At 38.1% G+C, this 13,078-nt stretch overlaps 3 protein-coding genes across 5 annotated transcripts; 1 reads left to right on the plus strand and 2 right to left on the minus strand.

The window, feature by feature from the left end:
- Positions 1-2,150: 2,150 nt before the first annotated feature.
- Positions 2,151-3,992, plus strand: LOC103966110. Its single transcript, XM_048573575.1, has 2 exons — positions 2,151-2,533; positions 2,813-3,992. The coding sequence occupies exons 1-2, from the start codon at positions 2,443-2,445 to the stop codon at positions 3,649-3,651; spliced, it is 930 nt and encodes a 309-aa protein (XP_048429532.1). The 5' UTR covers positions 2,151-2,442; the 3' UTR covers positions 3,652-3,992.
- A 147-nt stretch (positions 3,993-4,139) lies between these two features.
- LOC103966068 (protein BREAST CANCER SUSCEPTIBILITY 1 homolog) lies at positions 4,140-9,783 on the minus strand. 3 transcript variants are annotated; one of them, XM_048573671.1, is made up of 14 exons: positions 9,490-9,783; positions 9,111-9,164; positions 8,930-9,000; positions 8,719-8,832; positions 7,706-8,154; positions 7,454-7,567; positions 6,309-7,349; positions 6,078-6,178; positions 5,728-5,914; positions 5,546-5,643; positions 5,291-5,417; positions 5,014-5,179; positions 4,755-4,873; positions 4,140-4,622 (listed from the first exon to the last, which is right to left on the minus strand). In XM_048573671.1, exons 1-14 carry the CDS (start codon positions 9,546-9,548, stop codon positions 4,266-4,268), a joined length of 3,057 nt encoding a protein of 1,018 aa, XP_048429628.1. In that variant the 5' UTR covers positions 9,549-9,783; the 3' UTR covers positions 4,140-4,265. The 3 variants fall into 3 exon arrangements, with proteins under 3 accessions (XP_048429628.1, XP_009377471.2, XP_048429629.1); XM_009379196.3 differs by having other exon boundaries at positions 7,706-8,175; XM_048573672.1 differs by having other exon boundaries at positions 7,706-8,175; positions 9,082-9,164.
- A 413-nt stretch (positions 9,784-10,196) lies between these two features.
- LOC103966069 (pentatricopeptide repeat-containing protein At4g21065-like) lies at positions 10,197-11,733 on the minus strand. The gene is made up of 2 exons (XM_048574038.1): positions 10,738-11,733; positions 10,197-10,645 (listed from the first exon to the last, which is right to left on the minus strand). The coding sequence occupies exons 1-2, from the start codon at positions 11,049-11,051 to the stop codon at positions 10,621-10,623; spliced, it is 339 nt and encodes a 112-aa protein (XP_048429995.1). The 5' UTR covers positions 11,052-11,733; the 3' UTR covers positions 10,197-10,620.
- Positions 11,734-13,078: the final 1,345 nt, after the last annotated feature.

Genomic DNA, 13,078 nt, shown 5'->3' on the forward strand with positions numbered 1-13,078 from the left:
TGTCGATGGTGCGCCACATGAGAGGCTGGTTCTTGCAGATGTTGCGCCAAGCCCCTCTGAACGCTCTCCAAATCTCGATAGCTCCCAGTCGAGACAGTATCAAAACGGTGACGTCCTGTGGAAGTTCCAACCAGTTCCGCGTTTTGCCTCCGGTGGTTCTGGATTTGGATTTAAAATTAAGGCGGAGGATTTTCTTGTTCCTTCTCTTGCCCATCAGGTTTTTCTGCTGTTTTGGTTGCTAGTAAAGTTTTCATGGAGTAGGATTCTCTCCTCTCGTAATCTTTCTTTCTTTCCATCCCTTCTATTTAAACGGTTGCGATTACGAAAGATTACGACACGTCTAGTTTTGAATTTTTTATATAGAAAATAAAACAAAAAAAAAAAGTATAAGAGGAGAGGATGGAAGGGAATGGGAATAGAAGGGAGAGAATCCTACTCCTAATTTCATATCTTCATAGCAGATAGTGTCGAAAAGCAGTTTCAGAAGGTAGACGACAAAATGTCACCAACGGTCTTATATTCAGAAGGACTAATATTCAAAACTTTTGTAAATTAATCAGGATCTCGTTTTTTTTTTTTTGAATTAATTGTGCAATGGACCTTCAACTTTATTCCAAGTTTAATTTTGTTATCTAAACTTTTATATTAGCTTAGAAAGTTTCAAAATAGGGGAATTCTAGTGAAAAAATTTCCGGATTTGCGTAGTATGTGAAAACAAATTTTTAAATACTGTTTTATTGTTGAATGTAAGTTGTTTTGGCAGCCTTGGGGTTTCGAAGACAAGACCAGAAAAGGGTTTAAGTTTTACAACGGCTAGTTTTGTTTGAGTTATAACTGCTAGTTTTTGGACAAGTGTAGCATGTAGAATTCTAGTCACTTAGAACAAGTGTAAGGCTAGGATAAGAACAAGTGAAGGGCTGAGATTAACAAATTCAGCTGTTGCCTCCGAGGTAGTGTACCTCTGCAATTCTTGCAGATAAGAATTTTTGTCCAACGACATGTTTCTATGAATGAAATAAAAGTAAAGCAGCAATGTTTTGCTCACTGAAATTCTAGCCAAAATTTCCTTGTTTTGTTTTTGTCCTGCACACAGCTTCTGTCTAAAAAAGCCAAACTTAAACATTTATTTTTTTCCTGGAAAGTTTCAAAATATGCTAAGTGTTACAAGTATTTTAGCTGTTAGATTTGATTTATTCAAATGTTTAAATTTTTTATTTTCAATCTCAGTCATTCATTCCCGTATCATTCAATACTACGTAGTATTGAAGAAATTTCCCTAGTGTTGATCAAACTCAAAGTTAGGATTACGGTTAAGCAATATGAGGCTCCGACTTGTATTTGCGCCGAACCCTAACTTTATTTAAACGAAAGATATCTTATAAGTATACTTTTTGTGTATTTGTGATTAGGTACACTGTTCTGTGGATCTGTTTTGCCAAAAGAAGAGGTAGAATACAAATTGTGGCGTTAATGGTGTTCAACTTCACATGTATGGGATGTGATTGGGAGATATGATTCCATTATTGGTCAAGAAGGCACGACTAGGGTAGAGATATGGTAACATGCTTTTGGGTGGACTCTTTTTTAATTATTATTATTTTATTTTATTAGGGAATTATTATTATTATTATTATTATTCATATTCTCCCCCTTCCTCGCTAAACCACAAAATACGTCAGTTATAATTAAGTATCAAACTCATTATTCATATGATTTAAAACTAATCCATATTACTTACAAGTAGAAAGAAGTATCACTAAAGATTGTAATGTTAATTACAATCTGTTTGGGTTCTGTTCATTTTTCTAGTTTTTAGTTTTTTCTGCATGCAAATTAGCCAGAGAGAGGAGGAGGAGGAGGAGGAGGAGAGGGGGGGGGGGAGCTGATTCTCGTTTATGCAGGTGCAAACAATAACAAAAGGAAAACTAATTAACTTGACTGCATGGGAAGTGGGAACTACTCCACCCATTTTTTGTGTGATGAGAAGTCAAAGCATCCAATAGCCAAAGAAAATGTCAAACCGTCACCGATAATTCCGCATGATTTACAACCAAGAACCAACAATTCTCCCAACGAGCCAATACCAACGAATCGTATCGAATAATAATATTACAGACAGCTTTTGAGGAACGTCAAACAAACAGAAGAAGGAAGGTTTTGTTTTCCAACAGCTAGAGAGGAGAGAGAGTGCAAAAGCAGTCTCTCTTTTTGGATCTCTCGAAATACTTTATGTTGTTAGTAAATTATTAGGGCATAATTTTAATCAAAACAAACACTAAAAAACCTTTTGATTAATTAATTAATCACTTCTTCTGTTTGATCTTTGATATATCCTCCATTGTATCATATAGATTCATACTTACATCTTCTATAGTCTGTAGCTCCATTCCGTTCCCCCTGAGGATCGAAGGATCGGTTTTTATCGTGTTTATCTGGTTGAATATGAACCCGATTCGAGCATTTTCATCTCCTGCAGTGTTGCCAGCTTCTTCCACAGCTTCTAAAGAACGCCTAGAAGATCATAGTTTTGATGGTAATCTATACATACATATACATTATATATATAATTATATGTATGTATGTTTATGTAGAAGATTGTTGCTGAAGAAATCTTAATTTTTCAATGCTTGTATTTTATAATCATGAAAACTAAATCACTGCAAAATGACTTGTATTGTGTGTTTTTCTAATTTCTGAATTAAGACAACAATTTTTCCTATCTCATTCTTTTGTGAAAAAAATCACAATAAATTTTTTGGAAAAAGGATGCAATATGTACTGATTTCTGTGTAATTTTTTGTTCTTTGGTTAGGCATTGCCACCAATGTGAAGTTATTATTAAAGCTAATCCAAGAGCAAAACGAGGCCTGCACAAAAGATAATGATGACAGGAAGATGCAAAGGGTGGCGGGAATGATGACGATAATTGATGATGTTAAAACCCGGATTCAGAAATCTCAAACCGTTAAGAGGAGAGCAGAGCTCCGGCGATGCAATACAGATCTTAGGCCAAATGTTCCGAGGGACAAAAGGCCTCCGGAGCCAGTAATTGATGAGAAAGAAAGGTTGAGAAGACAGCTTAGCGCGAGCTTGGCAGCGCGAAAGAGCCTAGAAATAATGTGTTCAGGCTTGGGAAAGGAGAAGGAGATTATTGCATCGGAGCTTGCGAGAAAGGTTCAAGAATTGACTGGGATGGAGGAACATATCAACGATCTTCGAGCGCAAAATGAGATGTTGTTGGCAAAAGTACAAGCTTGTGCAGCAGAGCACAAGGAGAAGAGGTGTGCCGGTGGTGGTGTAGAGATTCATGGGAATGCAGCACTCCAGGAGCGAAACAAGGCACTTTCCGAGCAACTTCTTAAGTCCCTTGATGGGTGTAGATCCTTAAAGAGAAAGATCAAAGACGCACAAAAGGAAAACAATGGGATGCACTCGACCATGGAGGAGATGGGGGTGGAAGTTCAAGGAGGCCTAGAACTAATACGCGCACTCAAGCAAAAGATTGCCACAAGCAATGAACAAGCAGCAGATATCGAAGAGGAGATCTCAGCATTGGAGCATCTGTTTGAGAGCTTCAGTATGAAGATTTTGAAGCATGGGTCGAAGAAAGGTGAAAGTGCAAAAAACAACACTGAGATCGACACTACCTAATTCGCCTCCTGTTGCGTGAGAACAAAGGGTGACTAGAAACCAGAAATGCCTGGTCTCTCTACTTTTGCAGTTTTGTCAGTCTGTCTTTTGGTTGCCAAGACACGAAAACAACTAAAATTCTTTGAGTTTATATAATAAACGAGGGAAGCAGTTGTAATGTGTCAGAAGTAGAAGTGATTTAGTGATGTTGCATATTTGTTGTTCATGTGCAATTGACTAGTTCAGGTTTCTAGGTTGCATCTACCATGGCCCGAAGAGTTGTATAATTCTGAGTTTTCTTCTCGTTTTGTTGTTCATCCTGGATAACAATAGTTGATAATGAAGATATGTATATTTGAATCTGTGTGGAATCGCTTATTAATTTTAATTCTCGCATTCTTTTGTGAAGCAGAGCTTCGGTAACTAGTCAGCAGCTGCATCACACAATTTAACTGCTCAGCACAGATTTGATTCAAGCAATTCCCAAAACTTGGAGTTGTACATTGAAAGGAATAAAAACCACAATTGATTGGAAGCAACGAAGAATTACGTAATCATTTATGTTTACGGTTTTGAAATAAGAAACTGGATCTGGAGAAGTTATAAACATATACACGACTTCTGCAGTATGTATACTATTTGGAATCAGAGAGATTTTGTAACTTGCAGGCAGCAATGGAGTTCAATACCCATGAGTTGCTTGCTACCTTGGCTCCAGCGGAGGTGGCCAAAGCCTTCGCATCAGCCTGCCTAGTGTTGAAAATTGTACTCTTCTTGCTGCAGTGATATTGGTCAGGTAGCTCGAGGCTGTAAATTATGAAGGTTTGACATTTGGGGGAACCGACTGACAAGGCTCTCGGGCCCTCTGGAACAGGTTTTCTTTGCAAAATCGTTCCTCCAGCAACTATTACAAGGTCTTGTAAATACCCCTTGTATGAAGGTATGAAGTTTCCCATGAAGTAAAACTTGAACCCCTCAAAAAGCTTTGGTTGCTGCATCCAAAAATAGTTTGTTAAAATTAAGTGTAACCTATTTATGTACTGAACAAGATTAACAATGCATATGGTGAATCCATGAAAATTTAAAGTTTTCGTGATGATAGTTAAAGTCGAGGATAAGCTAACCTTGTTCTTCAGCCTTAGTCTACCAAGTCGAGGACCATCCCTGATTCCATAAATGTCAACGTTGATTTCATAAGGCTCCTCATCAACTAGTTTCATTGCTTCTGTGCAAGCATTAATCCCTGCACAAACAGACGGACAACGAATTATCAGTAATGTGAACATGTATATCAATATCTCATTTCGGCTTCTGTACTCCATTACAATTTTAAAGTCCAAGTACTTGAGGGAGAACATTTAAAACAGAAACAGTAATACTCACACTCCACACTCAGAATCCACTTCCCCTCCAAGATACCCATCAAAACTTTGAGGGTTCTTCTGCATGCTCCATTTTCATCTGTCGATGCAATAATATGTGTAACACTAGAATCCCAATTCTTCAAAACCGTAAGTCCAGATAAACTTTCAAATCCAGAGACAGACTCCTGCAGTTCAAACCAGCAGGATTAGTGAAATAATTTAGAACATTTTGATTTTGAAAAGGGAAAAAAATGAAAAAAAAGGAACAAAGGAAGCGCTCTAAGCAGCTCTTTTACCCTCTCTGCATTTGTGAGAGATGAACAACAAAGAATCAATTTCTTGGATGATCCACAAAACTTCTGATCTGGGGGGATATTGCTGTCTTGTTTAGCAGCAACTTTAGGACGTTCAATATTAGGTTGTCTATATTGACAAAAAGAAAATATTAGGTTGTCTATAATAGAGAAAGAAAGAGGCACAAATGAGAATCTTAGAAAATCTGAGTTTGCATGCTGGTAAACTTTAGATATTCGAGGAAAAGTTGTACATACTTTCTAGGATTGCTCTTTTTCCTCGTTGCTTGAGATCCAGGGCTTTCATTTGGCAACTTGGAGGAGGCATGAATGGGGCATAACATAACAAATTTATCCTGATCAACACAATTGGGAATTAGAATACAGCATGGAAAATGAAAACATTAAATAGAAATAGCACTTCTTTTTGTTATACATACAGTATCCCAGCGACATTGAGGCATCAGCTTTGCACAGGTAACATGAAAGCTCCTACGACAACTCTTCTCGCAGCACCCAAGAGCAGCTCCTTTGATTGCGCAGCAAGAACATTTAATTTTACAACTCCTAGTTAATTCAGCTTCAAGATTAATAGCAATATCATCTTCAAAATAGACATTAGGAGCCCTGCACATATTTTTGAGCATTTATAAGATGTCAGTATCTACAGAAAAGCTTGTGTAAAAAAATTTGTTTCAGTCCTGAAATTTATTCGGTTAAACACAAGATTAATTATAAACATAAGCATGTTTTTGGCTAATTTTGTAGAATATCTTTTTTTTCTTTGTACCATTCAGTGCAGGTCCTGTGTACATGTATAACCTTGAGTCCTCCATCATGATCCGCAGCAACAGGCTTGCCATTACAATAGTGGACTATCTCTCCAGAAGCCTGTAATTAGAATTTCGATGGTAACAAATGTCAGCTTCGAATTGTAAAGATAAATTTTATGTGCAGATGAGTAGCGTTTCTAAATTATGAGTCATCCAAAAGGATATAAAGGGAAGGGAGTGAGGAAGACCTCTGCTTCTTCTGATGAAAGACAGAAAGCACACTGGATTTTACTAGGAACAGCCTCACATCTCTTCAAAACCACATTGGTAAATGAAAGAAGCTTCTGCACTGGTGATTGATCAGTTATAACATCACGATTGTCCTTGCTCTTCTCAGCTGTTTCATTTCCATTTTCGTTAACATTCCCATGACCTTCTCCAATCTCAACAGAAGTATCGTCCTTTGAGTTGCCATCAGAAGAAGCTTTCAGCTTTTTCTTACTTTTCAGTTCTTGATCACCTGACTTGGCTTTTCTAGCAAGTTTTCTGGATTTATTTCTGGATTCAGAGGCTTTCTGGTTATCATCTGTGGGAAGATTTGTAGGAGACAACTCAGTAGGAGTAACCTTATTTGCTTGCTTCTGTATTTCTGATACATCCTCAAGCATTGTCTTTTTCATGGAGACCATCTTTTGTATTTTTAACCTTACTGGCCGGTCAATCTTGTTCTTGTCACTGACCTCCTTATAGATATTTCCAGCCTTCTTACTGGACGGTTCATCACTGCCAGCATTTTTTCCTATTGAAGTAGGTGATTCAGTTACCCTATTTTCATCACCATTAATTCGACTATCAGCTCTGGTAGAGAGGACATGAACATTTTCAGATGTGGGCTTGGCTACAACAGATGAATGTTCCTTCTTACTCCTTTTGTGAGTCTTAGCTAAAGAACCACCGTTATTCTCACATGCTGGTTCTTCATAAAATACCTCAGATCCCTTTGAAGTGACATTAATATCTGTTCCTGGATCTGTATGGCTTGTAGCACATTTTCTTTTCGTGAGATTCCTTGCCTTCCTACCTCGCTTGTCAGATTCATTACTAACAACTTCATGACTAACATCTTTAGTTCCAGCAGTGGGAAGCTCTGGCAGAAAATCCATATTTCCACTACTTTTTTTGTTTCTTTTAGACCTTGCACTTTTAGCATAAAGTTCATCTGATTTCTTGTTTTGTGAGACTTCTTTTGGTTCCTTCCCTTGAACTCTATCAAGTTCATCGTCTGCAAGCTGCATTTCAATTTCTTTAGATTTTTTGTGCAAATTTGGAGGACTAGACAATAATAGAATTTGTAGAAGGGAGAATTACATATGAAGTAAAAACGAGCTGATACCTGCATCTCAGAAGGACTTGGGAAGAGTTCAGGAGAGCAAGCTCTTTGTGTCCATTCAAACATCTCACTATCATATAGATCTGCAGCATTAGAAGATGTGCCGTGCACTTCTCCCTACATGAGATTATCAACAATTAAGATAGCTTTATGGCATCATCTAAATAAATTATATACATTTTTTGAATTGCCTGATGAGTGAAATGATATAAACTTGCATTCATTTCAATGGTATAAAACAGTTTATACACTTACCAGTGGGGACCTAACAGAATTTTCATCATCAGAGTCTTTGATATCACTGAATGTGGGAACATTTGGAGATGGAAGATCACTAAGTTGATCACCGGAAGAATGCTGACTCAAATTTTCTACATCTTTGTCATTCAACCAAAAGAAAGGTGACAGAACCAGTTCTCCCTTCTCATTTAGAACAGGCTTCTCCTTCAGTGTTTTTGAACTCTGCTTCGCTCGATCAGCCATTAAATCACCTTCTAGCTTTTCATGGCAGGTTGGGGTTTCTGAAAGAGGAGACTGTGGAACCTGGACCCTTTTCTTGTTTGGAAATGAAGGTTTAATTGAAATAGAACCAGAACTTTCCAGGCTGGCCTTATTTTTCCTGGATCTTTTTCCTCTTAAGGTTTTCTGTTTCTGAGCTCTATCCTGAAACTCAGGAAGATCTTGCTCGCCGTGGCTAAAATCATCTTCAGCGTGATGTTTTCCTTCTGTAATAAATAAAAGCAAATCAAATGGAAACAAAAAAAGTGCACAAGTCAAACTATAGTATATGTAAAACCGAAAAACTAAAAACCACCTAGAAGGCTAGAAGTGTATCTTAACATGATTGACGTGCTATATACTGAAAATTGAGAAACTTCAGGTATGATAGGATATAATCAAATTGTGCAAATGATGTCAATATCTTGCACTCTACTGACAAAAGTAAAATAATTCCAGACTGATGCATCCACAATGTATCGGCTCAACTCAACACAACAGTAACGTTGTGTTGCATCCTATCTCCTCCATTATTTTACGAAAATAAAAGTTAGAACATTTGAACACATTTTAGGAATTAACAATTGCACTATGAACAGCAGGAACAAAACTGAAATCCCAGTAACTACAATGCTGGTATTGATACTTTGATTACACTAAACCTGTATGCAAATTGCAAATGAAACTATTGCATATCTGTTGTTTTAAATAGTACTCATAAATTTTATACTGCAACGTAACATTCTCAAATGCATGTACATAAATAGTACCTGATGATTTAGTTGGGGGTGCATTCTGAGTGACAAATATATTAATTCCCAAATCATCTTCCATGCTCTTGTAAATACTAACCAAATTATCCATGTGAGGAGCCGGGCGAACCTCTAAAACAAAAATTAAAGGTAAGAATAATGGGTTTCACATAAAACAATAGTACCTTCAAACTCTTCGGCACAAAAATAAAAGCATCATGATTTATACCTCTACGCCGATATGGGATTTTACAAACAGGACAATTGGAACCCGATTTCATCGACTTCACAATGCAAGAGCTGTAAACAATAAGCAAACACTGGCAATACGTTCAAGCACATTGCAACTATTAATACAGCCAAATAAAACCTAATATTTACATTCAGGTAGCAATGAAGGAGGAGGTTACTTGCAGAAGAGATGATTGCAATTGAGTGAAACCGCAGAACTCAGTAGACTCAAACTGCAAAACAGATGGGGAAAAATCGAACCCATTAGCGGAGTGAAGAGAAATATCAAGTCTTTATACAAATTCTAGACAAAATTATGTAAAGGGTCAGTTTGGCTGCCGAGAAATTACCATAGTTTAGAAATTACCGCATTTCTAATACCATAATTTGGGATTATTCAGATGGGTCTTTTGCATTTCACGTATAACAAGAACAAAAAGAAAGCGAAGGACACAAAACTGGTTTTCTTTATCTATGTTATTTTCCATAATTTTCCATCAAATAAACAAATCTTAACACATATAATCGGAGTATTTGGGTATAGAGCGAGAGAGATACCAAATGGGGCACTTGAGTTCTCTGCCCATCTTCTCGAGGTGGGGCGGAGGAGTCTCCATTTTCCTTTGCTGTTTGCTTTGATCAGAGAGATTGGTTGAACGCAGCAGCAGATCTAGAAGAAGACGATGACGGAGAGTTTTGGCGAATGTTTGTTTGCCTTTGAATATGTTGGGGAAGATGAAGCTTCGTTTTGAAGCTTCGGCGTTTGAAATTAAGCCGCCAAAATCTCCCGAGCTTACGCGCTTCGTCTTCGCACTTTGGCGGTTTTTTCAAAATTTTCGACTCTGGAGCTTGTTTGGATTAACGGATTGGAATGCACTATTTCCTCTCTTCTTTTTTATCTTGACCATCAATTTTACTTTTATTGTTCAATCTAACGGTCATGAAACTAGAAAGGTGTGTTTGAGATGAAAAAGGTGTGCGAAAAGCACTACTCATAAAAGCCTATACCATTTTCTTATACAAATTGTTGTATCATTATTTAATATAATTTTTTTTATTATAAACGAAATTTACACTGATCTAAACTAGAAAGAGAAAGTAAAATTTAAACTTCAAACATAATGTGTTAAAGAAGAAGACTCTAACCAGCACTTGCATAAACTTTCTTTTTATAGGCATTGCCAAAAGAAATTTCATCAGTTTTAAACAGTTATATATGCCAAAGAAAAACCATATAGGAAGAATATTAACAATTTAGCATAAACTTCATCATCAAAGGCGATTGCTATTATTAATTAAGGGGAAGGGGAGTTTCGAACTCAAGTTGCAGGGCAAAAACACAACACTCTATCTACTAAAATATTGGACCACATACAAAACTAATGTCATAAAAAGACTGCTACCAAAAAGCACACTAGAAAGCATCCGTTGTTTTCCAGGATTGATAGTTTTCCCACGCACCACAGATTGGCAGCAAATGTCTGCAAAGTCCAGGCAAAAAGCGTCCAAACTTTGCATGTCAAATGCAAATCTTCAGTGGCAGCTTCATCCATCCCTTGCCGTGCGGCTCGTGCCACACCTCTTTATCGTTCAAGGTTGACAAATATGAAACAACTTGCTGCAGATGTTACCAGTAATCTCCACAAGAACAAGAACCATCTCTAAAGTGGTGAAACCGACTACGATCCCTCACAACAATCTCCCGGTCATAAACCTGCGATATGAGTTTAATTGCAAGATGACAATCTGCGCAAACTCTCAAATTCTTCCAAATCCACAACTAAAGCAGTCCGAGAAACCACACACCTTTCATCCATCGCTTCAAACACCTTCTGCGCCTCTCTAATGCTTCCACACTTTGCATAAAGATCCAGCAGCGCATTCATAGCATGCAAATTCTCCGTCAATCCCACCTTCAACATATACACATGGATCCTCCTACCCAAAGCCAAAGTCCCAATCTCAGAACAAGCAGACAACAAGCTAACCATGGTGAACCCATCCGGCTCCACACCCTCCAAACCCATATCTCTGAAAACAGTCAAAGCCTCGTTCGGTCTCCCGTTTAAAGCAAACCCGTTAATCACAGAATTCCAAGCCACAAGGTCTCTCTCAGACATTGATTCAAACACCTTGTGTGCACTCTAGACGTCCTCGCAACTAGCATACACATGAAGCAATGCATTCTTAACAAACACCAATGACTCAAACCCATTTCTAATAACAACAGAATGTATCCTCTCACCCTCTCTAACATCCATCAACTTAGCCACAGCCTTCAACAGAATAGGGTAAGTGTGAGTGTGTCAGGGTGCACAGAACTTTGATTCATTTGGTGGTAAAGTTGGATGACAGGAGGTCGGTTCTGACTCTCAGCATAGCCTCTGATCAAATTGTTCCATGTGAACACATTGGGATTTTTTATTTGGGAAAATATTTGGTGGGCATAGGAAATTGGTGCAGAGAGAGAGACTGTGGAGAAGATGAGGTGCTTGCCCATGTCTGGGTTGCTGAGTGGGAGTCCATGCCTTATGGAGAAGGCATGGATTTGCTGCAGTTTGGACTTGGAGGATGCACAGCATTGCAGGAGAGCAATGCATTTTTGGAGAAGGTGGGCAATTGGGGCTTGTGGGGAAGTTTGTGAGGAGGGCGGAAAGGAAAAGATGTGAGATTTGGGGTTGTTAGTTAAGGTTGTTGAGAACTTATGTGCAAAAGTTGGGTGGATGAGTGTGGAATGCTTAGGGAGCATTAAATCATGTTTGTGTAAGAAAAAATGGGGTTCCTATGGCTTCAAATGATAAGTAGAACCCAACTCCTCCTTATTCTAATTAGTACGTGGAGAGATTATTCAGGAGAACTTTCAATGGGATGTCTGATTAGGACAATTCTCGTATTGGGTGAAAGTAGCTTCGTGGTTGATACAAAAATACTTGAGGTACCATATTTATACTTAATAGAATCTTTTTATGTAAGACATTTCTTCACATTCTCACAATCCGTACCCTCACTCAATTCATTATTCATGTCACTTGAAACAAGCTTCACGTCCAAAGAGACCATTACTATACTTATAAGAGCAACTCCACCCCTAAAGACTTTGCAGCCAGCACCTAGCCCATTTATCCACTTCAGTGAACAGTAATAGACCCTAATGAACAGTAATAGGTCAAAGCATCTCCATCCCAAAAAAAATGTGCTGGCACCCAATCTAAAAATACGCTGGCACAAACGATCTCCACCCCTACAAAATGCGCTGGCACCCAGTCCATTTAAAATATTAAATATTTTTTTTATAAAATAATAAATAAATAAAATAGTTTTAGAAAGTGTAGAAAATATTGAAATGTGGTGTAAGGTGGAAGATGAGGATTAGGTATTTATAGAAAAAAAATTAATATTTTAAATTTTTTCTGTATTTTTTAAAAAAATTTCACAATTTTTAATTAATTTTTAATAAATTTTAATGTTGTAATTAATCTGGACCGTTGGATTTGAAAAATAATCAAATCCAACAGCCAACCAGCTGCCACGTGGCTAACGGTCAAATTTCTGACCGTTGGGCTTTTTTTTTTTTTTTTGGGTGAAAAAAAGGTGGACCGTTGATCTGTGATCAAACGGTCCAATTTAAAAGTCAGATTTAAATTTTTTTTACCGTTGGAAATCCAACGACCTACAAAAACTAGCCGTTGGAAATCCAACGACTCTGAGGAGGGCCATGTAGCCCTCAGCCGGGTATATGCAAGTGGCCTGAGAAGCGGGCCCCACCGCCTGCAATGGTTGTCGGCTACTCGCGCCCAGTCGCGAGTGTTGTGCACGCGCCAGCCTTTTGGATCAGCTTCTGGGTCTGTCCGAAATGGGTTGAGCTGCTGCCTGGCTTAGGCTGGGCGCCAGACTGTTTTGCGGGCTGGAGGTGATGGACAGGTGCCGGGCTGTTTTTTTCACTTGGTGCCGGTCCAAATGGTGAGGGCTGGAACTGCTCTAATCACGTCATATAAGTGAAACATTATATTCCCTCGGTCGTACTCATTAAAAATTGCCTTGGATTAAAACCATGGCTTCATGGAGAACTGCATGTCCACAATATTCGGGCAAAGTGGAATATCAAAGTGCTGCGACAAAACTGCATTTGTCAAAACTATGTGACTGA

Source organism: the organism of the source record quoted next, unplaced genomic scaffold (genome assembly GCF_019419815.1).
Source record: "Pyrus x bretschneideri cultivar Hongxiangsu unplaced genomic scaffold, Pyrus_bretschneideri_v1 Contig7, whole genome shotgun sequence".
NCBI lineage: Eukaryota > Viridiplantae > Streptophyta > Magnoliopsida > Rosales > Rosaceae > Pyrus > Pyrus x bretschneideri.

What these genes read in the sequence shown, in the direction of transcription:
- LOC103966110 (XM_048573575.1), top strand. Translation starts at nt 2,443, where the DNA reads ATGAACCCGATTCGAGCATTTTCATCTCCTGCAGTGTTGCCAGCTTCT. An exon ending in AGAAGATCATAGTTTTGATG is followed by an intron (nt 2,534 to 2,812) that starts GTAATCTATACA and finishes TTCTTTGGTTAG; the next exon opens with GCATTGCCACCAATGTGAAG.
- LOC103966068 (XM_009379196.3), bottom strand. Translation starts at nt 9,548, where the DNA reads ATGGAGACTCCTCCGCCCCACCTCGAGAAGATGGGCAGAGAACTCAAG. An exon ending in GAACTCAAGTGCCCCATTTG is followed by an intron (nt 9,165 to 9,489) that starts GTATCTCTCTCG and finishes TCTGTTTTGCAG; the next exon opens with TTTGAGTCTACTGAGTTCTG. An exon ending in TTTCATCAGAAGAAGCAGAG is followed by an intron (nt 6,179 to 6,308) that starts GTCTTCCTCACT and finishes TTCTAATTACAG; the next exon opens with GCTTCTGGAGAGATAGTCCA.
- LOC103966069 (XM_048574038.1), bottom strand. Translation starts at nt 11,051, where the DNA reads ATGTCTGAGAGAGACCTTGTGGCTTGGAATTCTGTGATTAACGGGTTT. An exon ending in TTTGAAGCGATGGATGAAAG is followed by an intron (nt 10,646 to 10,737) that starts GTGTGTGGTTTC and finishes CTCATATCGCAG; the next exon opens with GTTTATGACCGGGAGATTGT.